At 41.2% G+C, this 26,711-nt stretch overlaps 1 protein-coding gene across 1 annotated transcript in view; it reads left to right on the top strand.

The window, feature by feature from the left end:
* The window catches only part of LOC124804812 (RNA-binding protein MEX3B), a 136,950-nt gene extending 122,626 nt beyond the window's left edge, over positions 1-14,324 (top strand). The window contains exons 2-3 of the mRNA XM_047265151.1: positions 4,694-4,947; positions 7,021-14,324. Of these exons, the coding sequence (XP_047121107.1) occupies positions 4,694-4,947; positions 7,021-8,127 (1,361 nt within the window). The 3' untranslated portion in view covers positions 8,128-14,324. The remainder of the gene's footprint in view (positions 1-4,693; positions 4,948-7,020) is intronic.
* The last annotated feature ends 12,387 nt before the right edge of the window (positions 14,325-26,711 follow it).

The following is a 26,711-nucleotide window of genomic DNA, read 5'->3' as shown; positions in this document are numbered from 1 at the left end:
TCCAGCAAACCTTCTGGAACCTGAACTCCGATATACTAAGTTTTGTGGCGGTGTTCGTAGCGACAAACACTTGGCTGTAGAAATGGCTTACGAAGTCACCGCCACACTTTTAATAGCGGGCCGACCGGTCCGCTGGAACAGTGAACAGAAAGATGAAAGCCCAAACACTCATATTAAATAAAAGTCGGTACTTATCTTTTATTAATGAAGATACAGTAACACAGTAGTGAACTCGGTGTCGACAGAAATCTGTCTAGTTCAAGTCGGAGCGGCTAGGTCAGCGTCGGCTGACGACAAACAACTACTCTGCTGCGATGAACACACGACTGACTCGCAAGTACACAATTCGGTGGCGAGTATACAACTGAGCGGCGAATACAGAACTGTCCTAGCGCTCGCGACTCCAGCGCTTAAGAAGTCAGAAGCCAGTGGTGGCGCGCGCAGACTTGCGGCGATTTGCTGTCTCGCTGGCGCTGCTTATGCGGACGGCGTCCGGACTTTGATACTGCCAACCTTTTGGTAGCGGGCTCGGTTGGCATTACTGGCTAGGACATAACACTAAGTTACTTCTACTTACGCGTGAGACTAAATGTCGAGTACGTCTCGCTAATGTCAGTAATGAAATGGACTGTAATTGTTCGTCACTTACCTTCGGAAGAGGTTTCAAATGGCTCTGAGCACTATGGGACTTAACTTCTGAGGTCTTCAGTACCCTAGAATTTAGAACCACTGAAACCTAACCAACCTAAGGACGTCACACACATACATGTCCGAGGCAGGATTCGAACCTGCGACCGTAGCGGTCGCGCGGTTCCAGACTGTAGCGCCTAGAACCCCTCGGCCACTCCGGCCGGCTCAGAAGAGGTTTAACAGCTGATATTGTACCTTGTTTGGAAAAACCCCCTAAGATAATCATCTTTCATCCCAGAAAAATGTAGTATGGCCCATTCAGATGAAAAACTGCGCACTACCACTGGACACGTCTGAATGATAAACTATTCAAAGTCTAAGGCTGTCGTTACTCACTTCTCCGGCTAAATGGCTAAAGCCAGAGGCCAGTAAATTACGATGGTGGTTTGAAAAGTTCTCAGAACAGAATAGGAAAAAGTACTTCAAACACAAACTTTATTTTTCAATGTAGTCTCGTTGTAGATTAATGCACTTGGTTCAACGATGTTCCAGTGCCTTGATCCCACCTCGAGAAAGAGTTTACTCCAGGCCTGCAAAATAGTTGTCAACTCCGGCCATCAATTCCTCGTTTGACGTGAATCTTCGTCCACCAAGAAAAATTTTCAGTTTTGGACAGAGATGGAAGTCTGACGGAGCCATATCAGGTGAATGAGGCGGGTGTGCCAACAGTTCATACCTTAGATCGTATAATTTTGCCATGGCGACGGCACATGCGATTTTGATCAAGCGTCAAGAGTAGCGGCTCCCGTCTTGCAGATCATTTTTTTTTTTTCATTTCTAATTGTTCAGTTAAAATCTCATATACCGTTTCAGATGACATGTGGCAAATGTGAGCAATTTCACGCTTTCAATCGGTGATCCTCCATGACCGTTTTGTTCACTTTTGCATAGATTTCTGGAGTGGTGACTGATCTTGGCGGACCACCGCGCGGATCATCTAAGCCCTTCCGACCAAACTTAAATTCATTTGTCCCCTTGGCAACAGTTGAATATGGAGGAACAGTCCCCCAGTGTGTTCTGGAAATCGGCATGAATGTCTTTTACTTTCATACCTTTCTTTAGGACGTACTTAATCACTGGTCGAATCTTTATTTTTTTCAGTCTTCGCAAATCATTAAGCGGGAACAAAAGAGCCACGTCACCGCCAGCTCTTTTCGAAGAGTACTGACATGGCACGTGTTTACAGGCTACAGTCCAATGAATATCACTTGAACAATTTGTGGCGTTAGCGCTGACCTCTCGTGGTGATTTCAAGAACTTCCCAAACCACCCTCCTAAAAAACAGTTACATATATAATTCAAGGTCTGATAGGGACACGAGTAACGCAGAGAAACAAAATATCGATATAATAGGACCAAAACACACATTTCGATGCTGTTTGTACTCCCTATATTTCATCCTGCTTCAAATTAATCGGAACAAAATTTTTTCTACTGACGTGGTTGTGTGGTATAACCATTCAGTCTTCAAAGTGCAGGTGTGGCATTACAATCAAAGGTTCAAAGTAAAGTTCAAACGAATAATACGAACACACCACTGAAGTACGATGCTCTGTTGAAGATAGGTTATGACATCGGTGTGGCAATGTCATCTTTGAAAATTCAGTAAGTGCAGCATTTGATACCGCATTGCTTGGATGTACAAGTGTTGTACAATGTGGAAAATGTGGCTTCAGTCAGATTTGCATACTCCGATTTGCTTTGACTAAGTTATTAAAATCCCACACCAGCACTTTGAATATCCGTGCAACACTATAAAATCAGTAACGAAAAATTTAAAGGTAGTGCATTTATTTCAAACAGAGGGATAGATTTTGGTGCTGCACTGAGCGGTAAAGGTCATAAACTCATTAGTGGAGGAACTTCCCGTTTCTGTCTTTACTATGCTCAATTTCTGGTCGTTCGCGGGTTTTGCCTTTAGACTGAGTACCTGTGTTGGATTGGCAGCAGGTGTGGGGGAGTTTCCGTATTATATATAATTTTCTGCATTGAAGACTAGGTATACTGTGCCATACCCAAAGTAGTTTGAGGTACATTGCAATTACGTTGTGCTCATTACGAAGTGTAATTCTGGCCATCTAGAATACATTCCAAAAATGCATTTATTTTGGCAAATACAGTGAAGTACCCAAACTTCAACACTCAAGGCATCAATAAAATAGTTTATTTTGCCTAAGGAAAATTGTGTTACTGATAGAAAGATTGTCCTCAGAAACAATATAAGATCCGTTTTGTCATACTGATTTTTGTCTTGTTGGAGCATTATCTAATGTGCTAATCCTGAAGCAATTGTCTTGTTTCATGCAACATCTATCGCTCGTTCATATTCACATGTTTGACAGCTAGTTCTCAACTATGTACAGAGTTCCGTTCACTTGATGATGCTATTGACAGATGCGTGAAAAGTAAATGAAGTGTTCATCCAACATCTGTGGTTAGCAAGGCAGATACTGCACTGCAGTGTCTTGAGAGTAATATCAGTCAGCAGTCTGTTTGCAGTTGCCCTCAACAAACATCTTCGAATCATTCACCGTATGATACTTACTTCACATCTGTCAACATCATGGATTATACCCTGAGGTGACAAGTAATGGGGTACCTCTGAATACTACGTTCGATCTCATTTTGTCCGACATAGTGCAGCAACTTGACGTGGCATGGTCTCAACAAGGTGTTGGAAGTCCCCTTCAGAAATACAGAGCCATTCTGCCTTTGCAGCCGTCTGTAAATGTGAGAGTGTGGCCAGTGCAGTATTTTTTACACAAACTGACCTCTAGATTACGTCCCATAAATGTTCAGTGGTGTTCACGTCAGGTGATCAGGGTGGCCAAACCGTTCACTCCAGTTGTCCAGCATGGTCTTTAAACCATTGATGAACAACTGGGTCCCAGTGAAATGGTGAATTGTCATCCATAAAAATTCCATCGTTGTTTGAGAACATGAAGTCCACGAAAGGCTGAGAAAGGTCTGCTACTACCTGAACCTAACCATTTCTAGTCAATGATTGGTTCAGTTGGACCACTGGACTCAGTAGATTCCATGTAAACATGGACCAAACCATTATGGAGCCACCATCAGCTTCACAGTGGCTTGTTGACAACTTGGATCATGGTCTCGTGGGATCTACACCACACTTAAGCCCTACTTCGAGCTCTTGCCAATTGATGTTGGGACTCGTATGCCGGGCCACAGTTTTCCATGTAGGATTCAACTGCAGTCGTGGTTATGTTCGTAACATTTCCCAAAATTGATTTCTGCTGTTATTTCATGTAATGTTGCGTGTCTTACCACCGACAAATCTAGGCTAACGCCAGTGCTCTGTTACGTGAAGACTGTTGGCCACTACTAATTCCTGAAATTTGGTAGTCTCGGCGCACTACGCTGTGGATCTCAGAATATTGAATTCTCTAATGATTTCCAAAATGTAATGTCAGATGTATCTACCTCTGACCACCATTCCGCATTAAAAGTCTGTTAATTCCTATCGTGCAGCCATAACAGTGTTGGAGGGCTTTTCTCGTGAACCACCAGAGTACAAATTACAGCTCTGCCATTGCACTGCTGTTATACCGTGTGTGCATAGTACTACTGCCACCTGCATACGCGTATTGCTGTCCCGTGAGTCTTGTCACCTCAGTGCATTTTGTGAACATATAAACTAGAAGTGGTTGTTGAATTTAAAGATGGTGAATTGAAGATGTTTGGCATAGCCTTAACATACCTTATTGGCAGTTACCTGAAATGAAATGTCCCATCAGCTGAGTCTTAAAACATTATGCTTATTATGAACTAAGTATGAATATTACGTGAAACATGCTGAGTGCGCGGTTCCACATATACATATCAAAAGTAAAGGTAAAAAATTTCTTCTCAGCAGTTTTGTACACTTGGCTATATTTAGGTGACACTTCCGAATATTCTGTAGATATATTTAGCGATATCAATTTTAGCAGGAAGTTGTTAGAGCTGATGCTTGAAGGATTGTGTTGTTCTGTATGTGCAGGGTGCAAGATCAAGGCACTGCGGGCCAAGACGAACACTTACATCAAGACACCCGTGAGGGGCGAAGAACCGGTGTTTGTTGTGACTGGCCGCAAGGAGGATGTGGCCAAAGCAAAGAGGGAGATCCTGTCTGCAGCAGAACACTTCTCGCAGATTCGTGCTTCGCGCAAGAGTAATCTTGGGGGCGGTGGGGGTGGGTCTGGCTCTGCACCCCCAGGACCCCCTGCTGCTGTGCCTGGGCATGTCACTATACAGGTGAGGACCACTCCTCTCTCTCTCTCTCTCTCTCTCTCTCTCTCTCTCTCTCTCTCTCTCTCTCTCTCTCTCTCTGCCTCCACTTTCTGTAATGGTAATATCATCTGTTCCAAATCTTGGTAAATGAAAATTATTGCTGTGTAATAAATAGTACACTAAATCTGTAGGTTCGCTTGATTTAGTGTACTATTATCTCTTTTGTACAAAAATGGGGAATTTATGAAACTGCTGGAGGTTATCATTAAACCACTTTTTTTTTCCAAGTACTGCTTTAAACTGTGTACTGTGCAGGCGAATCCTCTGGATAGAAATATGGCAGCACTGTGTTGGGGCTGTATGGGCTGTTAATCAGTAGTGTCCCAACAAGCTGGCAACTCTTCTGAACTGTTGTGACTGTGTGCACAGTACGCTGTCTCGAATTGTTGTAGTTCAAGAGATATTCCTCCTCTCTGTTTTTTTTTTTTTTTTTTTTTTTAAAAAGTATAATGTACAATGCTTCCAGAGCGACCACTTGTTTTTGGTGGAAGGTCAGCACGAAGCAACTCCTGAACAGGAGTGATTCTGTATGGATAGCAGTACAGGATGTTCTGTAGGATTTTATGCATCTTGCTCACAGGCATGTCCAGTGTTCGGGCAATTACCTGTGTACAGCTCGTTTGCACCACTTGTCTGTTTCTGCAGTTCTCTGGCTACATCTTCGCCAGACATCAGATCAATTGCTTTCCTCCCTTTTCCACATAGCACTTCAAAAAAACATTCTCTCAGTTTTTTGTGATAATTTTCTTCAGACCCTCAGACTACAGTCAATGCCTCTTACTTTCATACCTTTGAGTGTTGGAATTTTTTGCAGGGTTAGTGGCACACAGTCGCCATTCTTTTAAGAGCGTTACCGGTAGCATGTGATCCTTCATACAATCAGTCAAGTAGGCATCTGGGATGCAAACTGAGGAACAGCTGTGTGCTGCCTATCTGTTCGTGTGCATATCCACCTGCTTACATTACCATGTGTTGGTCAAATTCCCACTGCCCCTGCCAAGCACAGTTTCCCTGTGTGAATAATATGCTGTTAAAGTTTGATGTCATTCTGAGATGTGGTTGTCTTTGTACAGCACGGCCAGTAAATGTATCTAACACTGTTGCAGTAGACCATTACGCATTATCCCTAATGTGAATCATTTCCTCTGCCAAGAACATTCAGATACAACAACAACATTTAAAAGATCCAATACAAGAAAAATGGTTGTGGCAAAAGAAATGGCATTTGTTGACTGTGCTCCGTGATGATGGAAACCAGTGAAGTTCCACTAGCAAAAGCTTATTGCTAGTAAATGCTATTGCTAGATTTGTAGACTTAAAATGCATCATATTCATCATATTAAGACATAACATAGCAAAGCAGCTTGTTACTGCATTGAAAGATTTCAAGAGTTCAGTCAAACATAAAATTCTTGGAAGCTGCATTAGGATTGTCCCTCATGTCTAATTTCGTCATCTCCAGTGGCTCATGTACTGTAAACATACAGAGCAAAAATGAGTCACATTAATTTTGATTCATCTCAGCCTTTGATTTTTGATTGATTTCATAATTTCGGTCAGTTGCCATACATTGCACAAGTTTACCTAATGCTGACATCTGGGCCACATATTGTATAATGAATACATTTATATTTATATTGATAACTTTGATACTAGTTTTCTGCAGTGTCATCTTCCTAAAAGGTAGTGTGTGTGTGTGTGTGTGTGTGTGTGTGTGTGTGTGTGTGTGTGTGTGTGTGTGTGTCGCGCATCTGCATGTTGGGGGACACGCATAATTAGTTTGCATCATTTGTTCACAAATATGTACCTTATGTAACAAATATGTCATAATTTGCATGCAGGATGATAATAACAAAGTTAAATCAGTTATTATAAAAAACTTTTATCAGAATATACAATATGCTATTAATTACACAGTAAGAAACCTGCTTCACTGTAGGGAGGCAAGAGTTAACATCTTTCCTGTAAAGCATAAGGATACCACAAATAAGCTCCACAGTCTCACTCATTTAAGGTGCTCTCTGTCTCTTTGAACAGGTTCGTGTGCCATACCGTGTTGTGGGCCTGGTGGTGGGCCCCAAAGGTGCCACAATCAAGCGTATCCAGCATCAGACGCACACATACATCGTGACACCATCTAGAGACAAAGAGCCCGTCTTTGAAGTTACGGGGCTGCCAGACAGCGTGGAAACGGCACGTCGGGAAATAGAGGCACACATTGCGATGCGCACTGGTGGCGCTGCCGGAGCAGCTGTAGGCGTCGGAGGTGGTGTCGGCGGTGGGCACGGTGCACTCGCCGGTGTCGGCGGTGTTTCTGTAGGCTCTCTGGTGGACGATTCGCCAGACCTGCTCGCCTCGCTGTATAAATCTGGCCTCGGCTCGCTCTTCAACTACCTTGACGGCGGTGCAGATGCGTCGGGCCTGGGCGGCTTCCACGGGCCGGCAAATGGAATTGGCGGTGGTGGCATTGGCGTCGGAGGTGGTGCCGGCATCAGTGTCGGGGGCGGTGGAGTCCTTCCCGGTGGGTCGGCTTCTTCAGTGGGCAGTTCCTCGTCCTCTGGTGCTTTCTCGTCATGTTCCAGCTCTAGCTCTTCCAGCAGTGGAGGTGGCGGCGGTCGTCTAGGAGACCTGGTGTCCATATGGGGTAGCAGTGCCGGCTCAGTCGGAGGCAGTGCCGGGGGTGGCAGCACGGGATCGGTGGGTGGCAGCGGCAGTGGAGGTGGTAGCCTCGAGCGAGACGAGGGTTTGGGCGATTCGCCGTCCTTCGAAACGGCGCCTACATCCATCTGGTCTTACGGCACGACGGGGCTGGCGGGGCGGCCTTCACCTGCTACGTCTGTGTCTCCCGACTCTGCCGGTGGAGGTAACGGCGGTCAAGTGCTGCCACCCGTGACCTCTACCACCGGAGGTGGTGTAGGTGCCATCGTGTCCACCGCAGTGACGACTGCCACAGGTGGCGGAGGTGGGCAGAGTGGACGGCGCGACTGTGTGGTGTGTGCGGAGCGCGAGGTGGATGCGGCACTGGTGCCGTGCGGTCACAACTTGTTTTGCCTGGACTGCGCGTCACACGTGTGTGAGCGTGGAGATGCGCTCTGCCCGGCGTGTCAGCTGCCAGTGGCGCAGGCCATCCGCATTTTTTCATAAGTCGCCACAGCCGCTCCTCCCCGGCCTTCGGCTCGGCTCTGCTTGGCCCGGCCACACTCACACACACAACCTTTCGTACAACGAACGAGAGAAATATTTAAATCTATATCTTATGTTGAGTTATAGTTTGTGTGTTTAAATTTTTTCTTTTTTGAATGTGTACGTCCGCTTCCCGGCTTCCTCCACCTCGCTCCCGGCACTGACAACCCGCCCGAAAGGACCCTTCCCGCCCAATTTTCCCACCCCCGGGATTCGCCGATCCCGCCACCTGCGTCGGGAAAAGTCCGCCGGGGGGTCGGCATTTCTAGCAGATTGTCTATATTATATATATATATATATAAATATCGATATATCACACATTTTAAGAGTATTAAAAATATTTTAACGAGATTAGATTTTTGTATTATGTGTAAAGGATGTATGCTGTGTGTGTGTGTGTGTGTGTGTGTGTGTGTGTGTGTGTGTGTGTCGGCTCGTCGAAGCGGGGTGAATGGAGATGGCGTTTCTGAGGGCGGAATGCAAATTCAGAAAGAGGTGGTTGCAGAAGAAGAAAGCTGATGTGTCCTTCGGAAGATATCTACTTTGCCGATCTGTAAGTGTTAGTGTGGAATTTTGATGATTATTAGCACTCTGGAGAGGCCGGGATGGTGAGGTGGGAGCGCATCAATTGCATTCCTATCGGTGTGTAGCCTTTGCTGTCAGATATTTAGTTTCCGCTGCACATTATAATTTTGCCAAATATCTGAAAGGGAGTCCGAAGGTACAGCAGCTCGGTCGTGAGTACTATTTTCGTTGTTGGCGGAGCTGTCCCTTCTCCTATACGTACACTACTGCCTGCACTCCTACCTCCTCACTTTGCCTGTATCTCCTCCCGAGTGCAATGTGCCTCACAAATGTTCAGTATTTGTTTTTTATTACTATTATTGTTCACAAGAGAAGATTATATTGTATATTATGTTCTCTGCTAAATGTAGTTTGTACTGTCATGTGTTGAGATTTTTTGTGGAAGCTGAAAATCCACTGTAGGAAATGTACAAGATCTTTATTTTTATTTTTCTTCTCATTGTAATTAAATAAATAAATTTTTATTTTTTTATGCGTATTGTAGTTTTTCACGTGTTCTTCTAAATATGAAAATAGGTAAAACTCAGTTCGGGGGTAAACGAGGAAATTGCTAAGCTCGTCACTTGGAAACAGAGGGTTGAGGTCAGATGTATGACCGTGTGTGCACTGTTCAGCCCCTGGTAATTTTTTGAAGGTCGGGCACCTGCTTCATAAAGCTTTTACTTTTTCTCGAGTGTATGCCATTACTGCAAAGAATGTGCCGATATCGGCTGCACTATTTGCGGAGTTTACACTGTTTACTTTAAACTTGGAAGTGAGAGGGATAGGTGTTAGATCTCCAAAGGAGAAAAGAGGCGAGAGTTTGCATTTCCCCCCCTCCCCCCCCAAACAACTTTTGAGGAGAAAAATCTTAGCGAGAATTATGCATTTTGTAGATATGGAATTAGGAAAAATTGCAGAATGGTATACTGTTATTTCTCCCCCTTCATGAGTTTGCACAATATGTAATAATACATTGAGAATAGTAGTGGTAGTGTTTTTCTATTTTATTATGATCCTAAATACATATATATATTATACTACTATATATTATATAATGACATAGCTAGAAAGAGAAATATAGACACTGGAGAGTTATTTTTTATGTTAGTCTGCTCAAAATGAGAAGGGCCAGAGTGAAATAATAGTTTAATTTGATGAGACTGTGGTGCCCATCTAGTATTGAATTTTAAGTTTTTTTAAATATGAAAGGAACTATTTTTGTCTTCCCAGAGGTAAACCCTCATTTCATTGTTTAATACCAAACAGGTTTTTTAGTTAAGAATTTTCATGAAAGTCAGGGTTTGAATTTTTTGTTATTAAATTGTTCCTTTTTATTTATGAAGGGTTATAATGACCTGTGGACTTTCTTTAAATTTTCAGGCCCAATTATGTACATGCTATTTTCTTTCCTTTAAAATAGATGAAAATCATTACTACTTTTCACGCAATAAATGAACGTCAGAACAGCTGTTCGTGCAAGTAAAATTTATTTAAATACTAGAGTTTGCTATCCAATTTGCATCCCCCATGAAATAAAGTTAGTCACAAGGTATTAGACAATTTTCGTATTCTTGGGCCCCGTTATTGTGAGGAGGGGAATAAGAATAAATAGCTTTGACTGATTGAGGTGTCAACTTTTAGCATTGTTGTCATTATTTGTGTAAAGGTCCAGGCCTAATTATATATAATATATTTAAATAAAAGAAAATCTTCAAAGAAATGTTAATACTGTGTTTCCCAAACCTGGAGGCACAAAAATGACATTTACTAATATAACAATTCTTATAGACGTCTGATGTTTTTGTTAACTTGCTACCGAATGTGCCAGCATTCATACCTACTGCCCATATAACCAGGAATCGGCAGCATTGTGGGTTCTTGCCTTGCAAAATTGATATATATTTAAAAAGTAACATTTTTCTATCTCTGAAAGCAATAATTACATAGTGAGGGCTGTTGGTTTGTTTGCTGGCATGTGAGAGTTATCAAAGATGAAACCTGCTCAGCATTATAATATTTAGTGAATGTTTGGAGAGTGTATGTGGGCGCGTGTGTTGTCATTGTATGAATGCGTCATAGACTGTTTTCATATACAGTACATTGTAGTTGTAGATCTTGTGTTTAAAGAATCTTGACCGGAATGTAGTTTTCGAAATGGAAAATAATTATAACAGTTGAAAATATATGTATTTTCTCTTTTATACAATTTTAAAATATTGTTTTCCATATTTTTTCATTTTAATATATATTTCATGTTTCAAGAATATTTCAATCTATGCTGCATGCCAAAAATAGTATATTAAGGTGATTTAGTATTGAAACCTGTGTGTTAATTTGAATTTCGTGTAAACCTTATTATATCAAACCATCATTCCAGACATAAGACTTATGTTGACCCACAAAAGTTAGCAAATGCCCACAGCCAAGTTTTTATAAACACAAGGTCCACGGGGAATCCTGTATTTGTATAGCTGCCTTATAACAGGGGTCAGGAAATTGAAGACCACCTTGCTGTTGGCAGAATGAAATTGACACATTTTTGCCATGGAAATGTTAGAGGTTGTGGATTTGCTGAAATGAGACAACTTTGGTTACAGAGAATAAAGCATTTATTACCCCAATGACTTCCCCTCCCTGGACAGTGTGACACTCATTCTATGAAGAGCTAAATTCCTAAAATAAGATATTTTGAAATACAGGTCAACTCTGCTTACCTTGGAGCCAATCTAGGCATTTGAATTCAATAATTTCCTTTGCATTAAGATAGACCCATATCAAAGCTTCACTGTGATTGGAAAGACTGATTATGTGTTTATTTTCCTGAGGAATAAGATGAAAATGTGAAATTGCCAGTGTTTGTGGACTTAAGAGATTATTCCTCGCATTGCTGAGTGAATGTTGTGCAGTCATCTTCTCTCAATAAGACTTTCTAGATAAAATATTTTTAAAATGCGCCAACAGCAAAGATGGGTCGGTTATTTTCTGCTTAAATGCCATTTGAAGAAATTGAATACAGTAGTTGGGAGACTTTTATAATCGTGGAGAATAGTTATAGATGTTAAAATTTTGCACTATCCCAGATTTTTTGGTAACGAGAGTTTCTAGTTTTGTTCAGAAATCTAAAAAGAAGCCTCCAAATTCTTTTGAACAATAAAGTACTTGTATGCTGTGAACTGATATGCTGAAATCTAGAAACTTTGAAGCATACACTGCAATAATTCCTTAAATGTTACGAGAATTCCTTACTCATCCTTTTTTCCCACGTTTGTCAGTTCCGTGCATTGTGCTGATTTCTCCCAGTCTCCATGTCACGGTTGTAAAAAGTGCTGATAGATTATATATAATATATTAGATTGGAAAAGAAACTACTATAAAGCAAAAGCTTATGTGTTCTGAGGTGCATTGTTGTGGCAAGTTTGCTTGTTCAGATTTAATATAATTATGGATTCTAGAGACCAGTTTTTTTATAGCTAAAATTATCGCATTTTCAGTCTTGTTTTATATATATATGAGATATAAATGAGATATTAAAGTTGGGTTTGGGATTGTGTGAACTGGAAGTCTTTTGTATTTTTGTTATTTTTGTGAAACATATTGAAAGTATTTTATGTAAATGGTATGCATGTGGCAGTTCTGCCGTACATTCTCAGCCACAGATTCTAAAAATGAATCGGGTGCCAAAACAAAGTAATATATTATTATAAGTGTATCCCAAGCCTGGCATTGTTTTATCTCTTAAAATTCTATGGTGAATAATATTTATCTGAGGATAGTGATTTCTTCCTTCAATCTGTTATTCGGCTGGGAGAGATGATTTCTGTCCCTCTGCTCCCTCAGTTTTAATTTCACAAACTCGTTATAACCTACTTTCAAAATTACTTTAATACAAATGTACATTCACAGAATACAAACTTGGATGTTACAGATTGAAGGTGGAAACTTGATACTTGGTTGTATTATTGTGCGTTTTGAGAATGATGTGATTGTCTTCATACTTAATAAATAAATATATATTTACACTCATCACATCTAGATTGATGCATTCTCTCATAATATTAAATATATCTATTACCACATTGAAGAGTTAAATAATATTCCCTAATGTGCTCAGTATAATAAAAAAACATCAAGTATTTTCCCTTTTTAAAACTCAAATCCAGAACTATCAGGGTTGTGTGTTTCATGTATTTTACAAACAAGAGTTTTATGTATTTAATGAAAAATAATTAAAAAATTGTAAAATAGGTTTGTTCATTTGAGATATGTTTATACCCGAAGAGAAAGAAATATACTCAGCCTAATACCTAGATAGTTCCATGCAAAATTCTTCACATATATTTTTATTATACATGTTTTAATGTGCGTAAGATAATCTTTGAACAAATGTATTTTGAAGTTCAACATATTACCTCCTTTTTGGGTAAAAAAAGAGTACTTAAAAAGATACTGTATGTTAATTTTTCATGTTTGCTGATATTTTATTTTCAGAATTGTGAAGAAATATTCAGTAGGATTGATTCTCTAGAAAATAAATTGTATTTGTAATTGGATCTGTTATTTTCTTTCCCTTGTAATTCCTGGAATGTCCTGTTGTTCTTAACTCCTGTTGAATCATTCTTTAGAGGAACTAATCTTCGGTGTATTTTCACATTGTATTTTAAACTTTCATTCTGATGAAAGCAGCACAAATAAACTTGGCCAGTTGTCTGAGCAAGTTGCAAAACGTTCTGCAGTTCATGCACTGGGAAAAAGTTTCTCTAATTTAGCTCTTTCACTGGAAGTGTACAGTGAGCTTGAAGTGGTAACATTAAGCTTCCATATTTTTACATTTTGTGTAAAAGTTCATTCTCAAAATACAGCAGCAGAACGAAACAATTCGTGATGATTTCTCAAAATTTTTGCTTTCCCAGAAGCACTAATTGAGAAGGAATGTGTAGGTACTATAGTAGTAGGTCAGGTAACGTATGTCACTTGCTTTTAGAATTGGTATGTGCTATGATTTATCTGACAAGATTAAAATACGAAGCTGTATATTGGAAAGAAATTATGTAAGGCTCTGTGGTTAACGAAATGTTTGCCGAGCTAAAATTTTGCAGCTCGATTTAATGCTGTAGACGATTTCTCGATGCCAGCTGCTACTGCCTATGTATTCATTCCGTACATTAACTACAACAGGAGTGCCCTCTAAAATAAATAAAACTGCAATGGAAATATTTTTAAAATCCGAAATGTTTGTAATGGAAATGCAGTTATAAAGTCTTCAACACTCAATGCTTTCTTGCTGTTAGGTAGCTGTATAAATATAAGAACAATAGCTGTACGATACAAAAGGAATTGCAAATGTACTAAGTAATTTGTAAGTAAATCTCATTAAAGATTATAAAGTATGTAACAAAATATAAAGACTGCATGTTTCCAATGTACTGCACGCTAGATTTAGTGATTGCCCCCCCCTGAACACATCAAATATTTGAATTTCAGAAGCCAACCCAATTTTGTAAAATGATTGTATATCTTGTCATATTTATTTTATATTCTTAATGGATTGATATATAATTTATATAACTAATGTTTATATTTATAGCAACAGTTGCAATACTTTTGAATATAATTAATTTATTCTAAGAATAAAATGTCATAGTAATCAACAGAGATTTATACTTGTATCGTAGTAACCTGTTAGTCATCCCTTAATGTTGATAAGACTGCCATACCGTACCTAGAAAGTGTGTAGTTTTGAGCTACAAGGGTGTGAGTGAGTGAGTGCGTGTGTGTGAGAGAGATTCAAATACTTCGGTAGTCAACTTTCATGTCTAGGAGTGGAGAACTTCACAAAAAGAAGTAATTTTTGCAAGGATTACAGCCAGGGTTGACTCCTGTTAGGAACAGAGAACAAGCCTGGAATTGACTAAAATAGACCAGAAATCACAGTTTTCTTAGATTTTGCAGTGTCCTGAATGAGAATGGCTTGAAAAACATTTGACATGTCATGCACCAGAATGGGATGGGTAGATTCTGGTTTAATCTGTGAGAGTTTGTTTACTCTTTCCCTTTCAAAAGTACTTTAGTTCATAATACACAAGATATCTTAACAATATCTGGCAAAAAGTGACATTAAAAAGAGTGCAATATAGTTGATTTGAAAGTACTTGAATTTTTACATAGATAAAAAAATGTGGCAGCACAGTTGTTTTAGAGGTCAAAATATACTCACTTTTGATAAAAGTTCGGTCGTGTGTTTGCTCACAAGAATTGCAGAAACTTTAAACAGAGCCTGTATCGGGGCTCCAAATTCAGGGCAGATCCCTTGCCTTAACGTACAGCATCTGTCGTGTATAAACTGCTGTGTCGATCTGACACACTGGTGACTTCTCAGTCGAGAAAGTTGTGTGTTAAGGGGTAGTGTCAAACATGGAAGTGGGTACTGAACGGAGTGAGGTTTGACGTCCTGCAGTGGTAAAGATACTGAATGAAAGTTGTGTGATAGTAGTCATTTTATCACGGGATGTCTGTGACTGTAGCTTCTAGCTTAGTCATCTTTTTATTAATGATGTGTGCCCTTCAGTCATAATATTTTTCACTAAAGTCCAACACTTTAGGTGCTGCAACAACCATTTCAAGGATGTCACTGACGCTTTTTGTCCTCCGTATCTCGTCCGCTGAGTACCCGGCCGAGGGTGACGACGTGGCAATTCACGGGGAGAGTGGCTTAGACCTGGGGGCACGGAGTACTTTTAACATTGTGGAAGACGAATAGTGGTTTGTAAGTAGCCACCAAAGTTCCACTTACGACCTCATGAAACATCTGCGTAAAACTTGCTTCTAAATTTTCTCGAAAAGCACACACAACACTGTTCCTTTTTCGTATCCCAGATAGCTGGGAAGAGGAGGGGGAGGTGGCACTTGCCTGCAGGTCTGGGTGTCCTTATTCTCGAAAGTATGTATGTATGATACCAGTATGAAGAAATATGAAACTACTCTCACAGGATACTGACTAGTATTAAGTGTATCAGAAACTTCTATGCCAGCCATCGCAAAATTGGGTTTGTCGTCGGGCTGCTCACATCTGACCTACCCCCCCTCCCCCCCCCCCTCCTCCTCCTCCCCCTCCTCCTCCCGAACTTCAGATCCTGGGCAGGTTCGTGGCTGCCTTTGTTTACCTTCTGGCAGTAACCTCTGCAGCCCGCTTACAAATGTGGTTCCAAGTATTTTAACTGTTTTATGCTGACAGGAACAAAATTTCATTAAATCGAGAGCACGATCTTCTGCTGGTAACTATTGACTTCATCGACAAGATTAGCCGAGATAGTCAGCATTCCTGTAAAGCTTGCATTCCCATATTGGGAGTGTATTTGAACATTAATTGTCGTTGCGGCTGAAGAGGCTAGCGTTCTGGTAAGTTCTTTTACTTAAGTAACAGTTAAGTCATAAAGATGTCAAAAGAGGGCAGTTTTGTATATTTCGTTTTTCTTTCTTCCCTCCATCCCTTCGCAATAACGTGACGGTGTAAATGTTAATGCCGTAATGCAGACTACGTTGATACGCGATATCGCTTACTTGTCGAGACAGGCTAGCTATTGTGGCGTAGTACGTGCAGTGGGTGTTACCAGGCTGGGAGGGGAACCCCTGCGCAAACTTTTCAACCAGGGTGTGGCGCGGGAGTCGTCGCCGGGCGGGTCGATAGCGGACAGCCATGCGCAGCCCGGGACGGACTTAAAGTGGATGGCGTAGCGCGCGGAAGGGAGCCTATGGTTTGTGTGTGTGTGTTGCGTACATGAAGGGCAGGCCCGTTTACCAGGTATCGGCAGGCTGCTGAGCTCGTTCAAAACAATCAGAATCTAGAATCTGATGACAATTTAGAGGCAACCATAAGCCACATCGAAGAGTGACGTGTACGAAATCAGCTGAAATTAAATTTAACCAAGTTTTTATTGCCCATATAATTTCGTGTATTTTGCGGTTTCGTTTGCAAACAAACTTTATAGTGTACAAACCCTGTCCTTCGATATAGAGAGATCTATACACAAATCAGTAAGTTGCATTAGTGCTACGTCCACACATTTAGGCGTTTGTATTAATTGTGTACGCCGTTTTGCAACCAAATATCTTACAGTTGATGGTCGTTGTGCAACTCGATTTTTTATTAAGGTTTCTTTTCGTTCCTGAACGGCTGTAGGGATAACCTACATTCGTTGCAAATAAGTTTTTGTACTAGACAGATTCAGCAGAAGTCTGCATACCAGTGATAACAGTACAAGAAATAGAGGAAATACAGTGTAAGTTATTTGCGTTTTTAGGTTATGATGGAAACTGGTCCATCAGATAAATTGAAAGCAAATGTCGTCCACCTGAGAAACGCAAGCAGAAACGGAAAAAATTGTGGATATGTGTACTGTAGAAATCTGGAGTTACTGAAGAAGTGTGTTAGTGTAAAATCTTTGAATAAAAGTCTGAAGTTTAAAGGCAGTGGGAGTCTATAAGTAAGATACTTACGTCCTACACCTAACAACTGCGAAATTGAAGTTATTTATGTGGACATTGACTCTATCTACTTAAGGCAATCATGAATACGAGCAGTATCTTTCTGACTGGATGGATCGTAGTAACAAATTTCTAGTTAAAAGCAAATAAAAAATTCAAACTCATTTTTATTTTCAAAATTGTGTTGAATCTCTTCTAGGTATCATTATTTCGGGAACTATGCATAAGAATACCGTTTTCAACATTCTTTCATAGAATCGTTATGAATAAATCGTTTTTTAAAAAGAAAAATCGTAAATGTGCGCAGATCTAGTAAACCTGGAATCTACAGTAGACTGAAGTAATACCTGCATACTATTGTTTCCATCCTATGTTTGACGGGTTTGTACTTTTTTTTTTTTTTTTTTTTTTTTTTTTTTTTTTTACGTAATGCTATCTGAAGTCTGTAGGGATTAAATTGCTAGCACACACAAATCCACAGACCTTCAAAGAACGTCAATACGTCCGAAAATTTGCACCTTAAAGAGAAGTTTGTGACAGTCGCAGGCATTACGCAGTACTGAACGACGAATGCGAGTAGACCATTCATTTGGATTTCGTCCAGCGTTAAGGAATTATCAATGGTACAGGTTATATTTATTAAGGTCCAACAAAAAAGCCGTAAGAGATGTATTTCTGTGGGAAATTCTACACATTGCAACGCTGCGAGAGGGGAAACGTGATGGAAAAAGAGAAAAGTAAGACTCAGGAAGTTCATTTGTTTCCTAAAGTACTTCACTAGTGCAGGGGATAACAATACTTCGAAGGCAGGCAGCTTACGACACTTTTATGCCCTGCTTCTTGTTTGTTCCTTCGTCACTGGCTGTGACAGTTGCTGTAACGAAACAATTTCCACAAAAAAAACTTTGTTTTGAGTTCTGTCCCATGTAAAGGCTTTTTCTTTCATGCTCTTGAACATGTAAATAATCTCTCTTGAAAAGTTCAAAACAGGGATCATATAGCAGACTAAAGGAAGCGTTTCCCATGCCCATCTTGTGAGAATGACTTCGAGCCCCCATCTATTACAAAGTTCTTTACATGTTACATTCATCACTCATTGTCATTAGGGGATTATGTCTGTGACATGTTACCACTGAATAGTGATCACGTAGATGTTTCCTTGCAAATGAATAGCGCGACAGTTTAAAGGAATGGGGCGGTTTGCGGTAAACTCAGTATCATAACATTGTCGGCACTGGTTCATCACCACCTCAACTACCAGCGGCTGTAAGTCGCTAAAACCAATTTATTACTTGCATGTAACCCTTTTTGTACCTCGCAGTGGTCTACCCATGCCTTGTTGCAAATTAAACTTGATTTGCTCTTAAAATGTCTCGTCCAAAGCATGAGGAGTTCCACAAGTTTCACAGAATTCGACCCTATAAGGAAGTAACGATGGACTGTTCCAAGAGACATTTAAGAAGTGGGGTGTTTAGCATAGCAGAAGTTCCATATACAGGTGTATTAAAATCAGTTATGTGGGATACATGGTGCTCCTTAAGCGGCGTAAAGTTTTGTGCTCCCAGTAAATCTACTGCATAAGAGGAACAGGTACAACTCACTCTCTTACATACCTCAAACACAACTTACGTTCTCTTTGTTGATGGTTTATAGTTAATACACACAGAATACATAGAAAGTTTTATTTAAGAATTTTTATTTTGTTGAAGAGAAGATACTCCTTAGGCATCCCAGAAAGTCTTCCAAGAACCTGAGGAACCTCATGACTGAACTAATGGAAATCGATATTGTAGATGAGAGCAATTATTTTTAAAAGCTATCTGCGTCTAGTAAAAGCGGAAATTAGTAAATAATATCAGGATAAATTGCGATAACTGCTTGATGGATTTCAGCATTAAAGCTGATGCCAATAGAAAAATTCCCCTGTCTTTAACAGAACGTAACATATACATTTTCCACTGGTTGTCGTTTTGATGAAAGTTAACACTGGAAGTATTCGCCTCCAGTAACATTGCTTGTTACGTAAAGATACTGTATCTTGAGGCACTTCCATTCATTGCCCTCGTTTGATGGAAAACGTAAAAGGTATGCACCTTTAAGCTCAAATGTGCACGGATCTGTGGTGGCTCCATGTGGCCATGTTTGTAGATTCCTAAGGTCACCAGAACACAGTCCTTATGTGTGCGAATTCATCTGGATTTTATCTTTCTTACTGACTGCTTGTCGGATCGCATTTTGACGTATCGGGCATTGTCTTAAATAAGAAAAAAATTAATCCGAGCAGTGCGACTGCAAGACAGAGACAATGTTTCTGTATTTTAACATAGGCTTCAGTGTTTTTGAAATTACACCCCCATCTTAAACTGCATATTTCTTAACAATACGATTTAGCTGAAGTATCACGATGTTTAGTTCATGAATAACACACAATCAATAAACATTTGCTAAGAATATAAAAACGTCAGATTTTATTTTAAAGTTCAGCATACAACAATATAAAAATATGGAAAGCGACAATGCTGCAAAAACTTAAGTGCACAACAGTGTGTACTTTATCGAGAACTCGAAGGAAAGATTATGAAAGGTAAGTGGTACGAGACAGACGCTTGGAAGTGGAATTGACAGTTTGGTGCACAACCTCCGCTCACCGAAACAAAGTTACATGTGAGAAAATTGGACATGAAGACAAAACAGTGAATTATTGGCCATGTATTTACAGTCGTGTTCACAATAAACACACACAATGAATAACGTGCATGAAATGCAATTATTTTTTCAAGCCTACTTGTCACATAAAACCAGTAAAATTGTAGACAGGCCGTGCTATCATTTCAATACGGCATTGGGCGTTAAGGTGCTGTGAGTAGAGGGCAATAAAACGAGAAATCGCGAGTGAAAGCTCGACCAAATCAACAGCTCTCAATAAATGGCCACTGAAAGGTACTATGCGTGGCAAATGGATTACTAAGAATAAATTTTGTAGGAAGTAAAACCTACCCCTTTACCTGGGGTTGTGAGGTGTTCACTGCACCACAGGTGACAGTTTACTGAAGCATGTTGGTCACTCTGTCCAGCACCTTTTTACCTTTGTTCAAAGGGATTCACATTGTTGCGAAACCATTGTTCGTGTTTTTAAAAGTACGCAACACTGTACACAGCACGTTTTAAACGCTGGGGTGCTGATAACTCCCCACCTACCTAGCGGTGCGACTTTCTGTGTTGAGCAGTGTACATCAGGAGGAGCAAAAATGTCTTAGGTTGTTGGAGGAAGTTTCTAAAGAAGATGACCGTGAGATACCAGAGTTTGAAGATTCTGATGACAATAACGAAGAACAGTGCGAAGAAAGCAATCATGCAACTGCAAGTGATCAATCTGATGACTATGCTAGTGAAGATACGGCTTCCTCCTTTCCAACAACACCGGAGAAGTTTATGCTTGGTAAAGACAATGTAACTAAATGGATGACTACACCTAAGCCTAATAATATCAGAACAAGGAAGCAAAATATAGTAACTCAGCTTCCTCGTACCAAACTAATTGCTAAAGACTGCTGTAGAATGCTTTGATGTTCCCATAAATGAGGAAATAATTTGCTCAATAGTAGAGTGCACCAACCTTTATATTGATCGTATTGAGGCCTTCTACAAGAACAAAAATAGATGCCGGAAAACAGACGTAATAGAAATACGCTCTTTCATTGGACTACTTATAATTGCTGGTTCTTGTAGAGCAACTAAAATGAATTTACAAGATCTGTTTTCTTCACAGGGACTAGGAGTAGAAATATTTCACACTACTGGGTCGTTGGACAGATTTTTGTTCCTTATGAGGTGTTTGAGATTTGATAATTTCATGAGCACAACGTAAGGAACTGGATAAAATGGCTGCAATACGGGAAGTAATGACGTTGTTCAACGAAAACTGCAGAAATGCATACAGCCTTGGAATATGCCACACTTGACGAACAGCTGGTTCCCTTCAGAGGTAAATGCCCCTTTTTGGTGTATATTCCTAGCAAACCTGCTAAATACGGAATAAAAACACAGACATTACCTGATGCAAGGACATGGTATACATCTCAAATGGGAGTGTATGCGGGAAAACAGCCTGAAGGGCCTCTCCAAGTTTCTGATTCAGGTAAAGACTTCGTTTTGAGACTTACTGAGGGGTTTCAAGGAACTGGACGAAATATAACAGATAACTGGTACTCTAGTATCTTGCTTAATGAAGAATTACTGAAAAAGCGCCTAACACTTGTTGGCACGATGAGAAAAAACAGGCCTCAGCTTCCTGCTGCATTGACTGTCATAAAAGGGAGAGAAACTGAAAGCATAAGTTTTGCTTGCAAAGGGGACATCACTTCCCTTTCGTATGTACCTAAAAAAGGTAAAAATGTTATACTGCTGTCAACATTGCATCCAAATTCCAAGAGTATTGACACTTCAGCAGGTGACAAAAAGGAACCTGAGATCAGTATCTTCTACAACCTTACAAAAGGCGGAGTTGACAAGTTGTGTGCAACATACACTGTAGCAAGAAGAACAGAACGATGACCATTAGTGGTATTCTTTAGGATGGTAGATATTGCTTGCATTAATGCTCAAGTTAATGAAGAGCAAAATCTCCAGCTTTGGTGTGGAAAGAAGGCAATTTGTAAGACAGGTGGAGCAGGGGGTTGTGCATCCTCAGGTTTTAAAAAGAGCTTCAAACTCGGCTGTACCAAGATCCATCCGGCTAAAGGCAGCTAAGATCTCAAATACGGAAGAGTTTATTGCAGCAGTTCAAAGTAGTAAAGGCACGTAAGGAGGATACACAGTTTGTCCAAGAAATGCTGACAAAAAAACCAAGTTCTTCTGCTGCAAATGTAACCAATTTATATGTGTAAATAATATGAAAAACATCTGCTGTAAATGTATCAATTCAGGATCTTCTTCCAGTGATGATGAAAGTGTTCAGTGTTGAAATGTGATTTTTTTTCTAGACTTCTGACATGAATGATTGCTTTAAGCTATTTAAATATGTCTGTTGCTTTGTCTGTTAACATCTCCCTATAATTTTAAAACGGTTAAAGCTTTGCTTATTGGATTAATTTGAAAAATGGTATATATACGAACATTTGAAATCATTTCACACTTGTTATTGATTTATCAGTTACGGATAATTATTCGAGTACCTCAGTGATTAAAATTGCACTTAAATCAATTAATAAAAGCCTAAATGCAATGTTTATTGTATAATAAACAATTTAAGAAAAAATCGAGACATCAGTATCAAATTTATGTAGGGTGCTGTGAACACCCCACGTCCCTAGTTATGTTATGAATGCGCACTTCCGGTGCCTATTTGCAAGTTCGTGTTTATGATCCAATGAATTTCTCCAGACATTTTGGGGATACTTCGCAACTGTGAAGTATCATTTATCTAAAAATTCTTGTTCTCGTTTTTTCCATTGTTCTTGATAAAGGCACAAATAAGCTCAGCAGCGTTGAGTACGCAGTGCGCCACAGTAACTACAGAAGTTTAATTTCCTTGTCCACAGAGTGCAACACACTTTTGAAGAGGTGTTGCGTGTTGTTTGGACCCTAACTGTAGCGGTGCAAGTTCCAGGAAGCCTGCTTTAGTGAACTGAACGTACTACGTGGAAGCCCTACGTTACTTATTTCCATCCATCCAATAGCAGAATCGTTCCTCCATTTCACAGTTCGATTTCGTGATTCTGGACTTACCGTATGAAGCCTGATTTGTAACATTGGTAGACCTGTTTGGTAATTTTTAGAGAACGCTCCTAATGACTCTTTGTAGTGTCTGGCATTAATTTCAGAATGGTGATCGACTGCTCCTATTTGCCAAATAAGACATACGCCAGCATTTTCGTTGTCAATGTGGTACATTATAATCCTGTGTCCAGACCTGGACGGTGTCTGTATTTCTCCTTTCCATCCATTCCACTTTTGAGTGCTTCCTCTGTGGTAAACCATGTTCTGATGCATAATGTCATTTTTTGTTCCTGCCTTCCAAGCTTTCTGGGATGATTTGCATCACACAAACTCTCACGAGTGTAATAGATAGTCAATCCAGTGTTTCGCAACTGTCTTTATTTCCAGCAATAACTCGTCTCTTCTTTGGTGCTACTCGGTTATTTTCCACCAGCACAGGTTTTTGTTGATTTTTTTGTATCTAAGGTCAATTTCCGAATAGCACACCTATCGATTGTTTCACTCATATCAGTTTTTAATCTTTCCAATACAGCTGCTACTGTTGGAAACTGCTTTTCCGCATAGATGTCGCAGATTTTCCTTCTTATAAATGGTTCAAATGGCTCTGAGCACTGTGGGACTTAACTTCTAAGGTCACAGTCCCCTAGAACTTAGAACTACTTAAACCTAACTAACCTTAGGACATCACAAACAGCCATGCCCGAGGCAGGATTCGAACATGCGACCGTAGCGGTCGCGCGGTTCCGGACTGTAGCGCCTAGAACCGCTCGGCCACCCTGGCCGGCCTTCTTATAAATCCCCGTGTAAACTCGTCCAGTGCAAACTTCGGTTGCCCTTTATTTATTTATTTATGTTTAATGGTGCCAGACATGAAGTTCCTCTATGTTCTTACGAAATTCGCTTAACTATACTTTCACTAATACCGAGATATTAGAAAGTTCTCTGTACTGGCTCTGATACGGAACTGCAAACGGCCTGTTCTTCTTCGGCCTCGAATGAGCACGTGCGGTGATCACCACGGACTTTTCACAACTCCGTGAATATTGCACAGTTCCACACAACTACAATGGAAGTAATTAAATCACGAAGACTGTCCCACGCAAGTACACAACAACATACGGCGCTCCTGCCGCTAAGCGGCGCGTGACGACCTGATATTAACGCTCTACTTACAAGGGAACCTCCTCATCGCACCCCCCTCAGATTTAGTTATAAGTTGGCACAGTGGACAGGCCTTGAAAAACCGAACACAGATCAATCGAGAAAACAGGAAGAACTTGTGTGGAGCTATGAAAAAAATAAGCAAAATATACAAACTGAGTAGACCATGTGCGACATAGGCAACATCAAGAAAAGTGTGAGCTCAAGAACGCTGTGGTCCCGTGGTTATCGTGAGCAGCTACGAAACGAGAGGTCCTTGGTTCAAGTCGTCCCTCGAGTGGAAAGTTTACTTTTTTTATTTTGGCAAAGTTATGATTTGTCCGTTCGTTCATTGACGTCTCTGTTCACTGTAATAAGTATAGTGTCTGTGTTTTGCGACCGAACCGCAAAACCGTGCGATTAGTAGACGAAAGGACGTGCCTCTCCAATGGAAACCGAAAACATTTGATCGCAAGGTCATAGGTCAACCGATTCCTCCACACGTCTGTTATATTCTATACGACACTGGTGACGGCATGTGCGTCACATGACAGGAATATGTTGTCGACCCACCTAACTTGTACACTTGGCGAATGGGTGAAAAGATTCTTCGACTTTGCCCGATTTAGATTTTCTTGTGGATGTGATAATCACTCCCAAAAAGTGATGAAAACATAAGAGTTTGTCAGATAATAATTGTCTGAAAATAAAAAATTAAACTTTTCACTCGAGGGAAGACTTGAACCAAGAACCTCTCGTTCCGCAGCTGCTCACGCTAACCACGGGACCACGGCGCTCCCGAGCTCACATTATCCTTGATGTTGCCTATCTTGCCATGGACTACTCGGTTTGTATATTTTGCTTATTTTTTTCATAGTTCCACACCACTTCTTCCTGTTTTCTCGATTGATCTGTGTTCAGTTTTGCAAGGCCTATCCACTGTGCCAAATTATAACTAAATCTGAGGGGGGTGCGATGGGGAGGTTCCCTTGTTAGATTGAGATGCATAAAAACAACAGAGCTACGCTTTACTTATTTCGTCTTGTTCATACATTGACGGAAAAAAGTAACATCCGAAGAAGAAGTGGTGCGACATAAACAAAAAGCTGGTATGCGTATTTCTACATATGAAATATGATTTCTGTTCAAATTTCGCACTAGTCACTTAAGGGTGGCACTAGTAGAGCCCCGATGAGGATGCAAATCAGGTTTGCTTTAAATACACTCCTGGAAATGGAAAAAAGAACACATTGACACCGGTGTGTCAGACCCACCATACTTGCTCCGGACACTGCGAGAGGGCTGTACAAGCAATGATCACACGCACGGCACAGCGGACACACCAGGAACCGCGGTGTTGGCCGTCGAATGGCGCTAGCTGCGCAGCATTTGTGCACCGCCGCCGTCAGTGTCAGCCAGTTTGCCGTGGCATACGGAGCTCCATCGCAGTCTTTAACACTGGTAGCATGCCGCGACAGCGTGGACGTGAACCGTATGTGCAGTTGACGGACTTTGAGCGAGGGCGTATAGTGGGCATGCGGGAGGCCGGGTGGACGTACCGCCGAATTGCTCAACACGTGGGGCGTGAGGTCTCCACAGTACATCGATGTTGTCGCCAGTGGTCGGCGGAAGGTGCACGTGCCCGTCGACCTGGGACCGGACCGCAGCGACGCACGGATGCACGCCAAGACCGTAGGATCCTACGCAGTGCCGTAGGGGACCGCACCGCCACTTCCCAGCAAATTAGGGACACTGTTGCTCCCGGGGTATCGGCGAGGACCATTCGCAACCGTCTCCATGAATCTGGGCTACGGTCCCGCACACCGTTAGGCCGTCTTCCGCTCACGCCCCAACATCGTGCAGCCCGCCTCCAGTGGTGTCGCGGCAGGCGTGAATGGAGGGACGAATGGAGACGTGTCGTCTTCAGCGATGAGAGTCGCTTCTGCCTTGGTGCCAATGATGGTCGTATGCGTGTTTGGCGCCGTGCAGGTGAGCGCCACAATCAGGACTGCATACGACCGAGGCACACAAGGCCAACACCCGGCATCATGGTGTGGGGAGCGATCTCCTACACTGGCCGTACACCACTGGTGATCGTCGAGGGGACACTGAATAGTGCACGGTACATCCAAATCGTCATCGAACCCATCGTTCTACCATTCCTAGACCGGCAAGGGAACTTGCTGTTCCAACAGGACAATGCACGTCCGCATGTATCCCGTGCCACCCAACGTGCTCTAGAAGGTGTAAGTCAACTACCCTGGCCAGCAAGATCTCCGGATCTGTCCCCCATTGAGCATGTTTGGGACTGGATGAAGCGTCGTCTCACGCGGTCTGCACGTCCAGCACGAACGCTGGTCCAACTGAGGCGCCAGGTGGAAATGGCATGGCAAGCCGTTCCACAGGACTACATCCAGCATCTCTACGATCGTCTCCATGGGAGAATAGCAGCCTGCATTGCTGCGAAAGGTGGATATACACTGTACTAGTGCCGACATTGTGCATGCTCTGTTGCCTGTGTCTATGTGCCTGTGGTTCTGTCAGTGTGATCATGTGACGTATCTGACCCCAGGATTGTGTCAATAAAGTTTCCCCTTCCTGGGACAATGAATTCACGGTGTTCTTATTTTAATTTCCAG

The sequence above is a fragment of the Schistocerca piceifrons genome, chromosome 7 (assembly GCF_021461385.2).
Source record: "Schistocerca piceifrons isolate TAMUIC-IGC-003096 chromosome 7, iqSchPice1.1, whole genome shotgun sequence".
Lineage (NCBI taxonomy): Eukaryota > Metazoa > Arthropoda > Insecta > Orthoptera > Acrididae > Schistocerca > Schistocerca piceifrons.
Note: the sequence above shows the minus strand (reverse complement) of the source record. Positions and strands in the feature narration are given on the sequence as shown.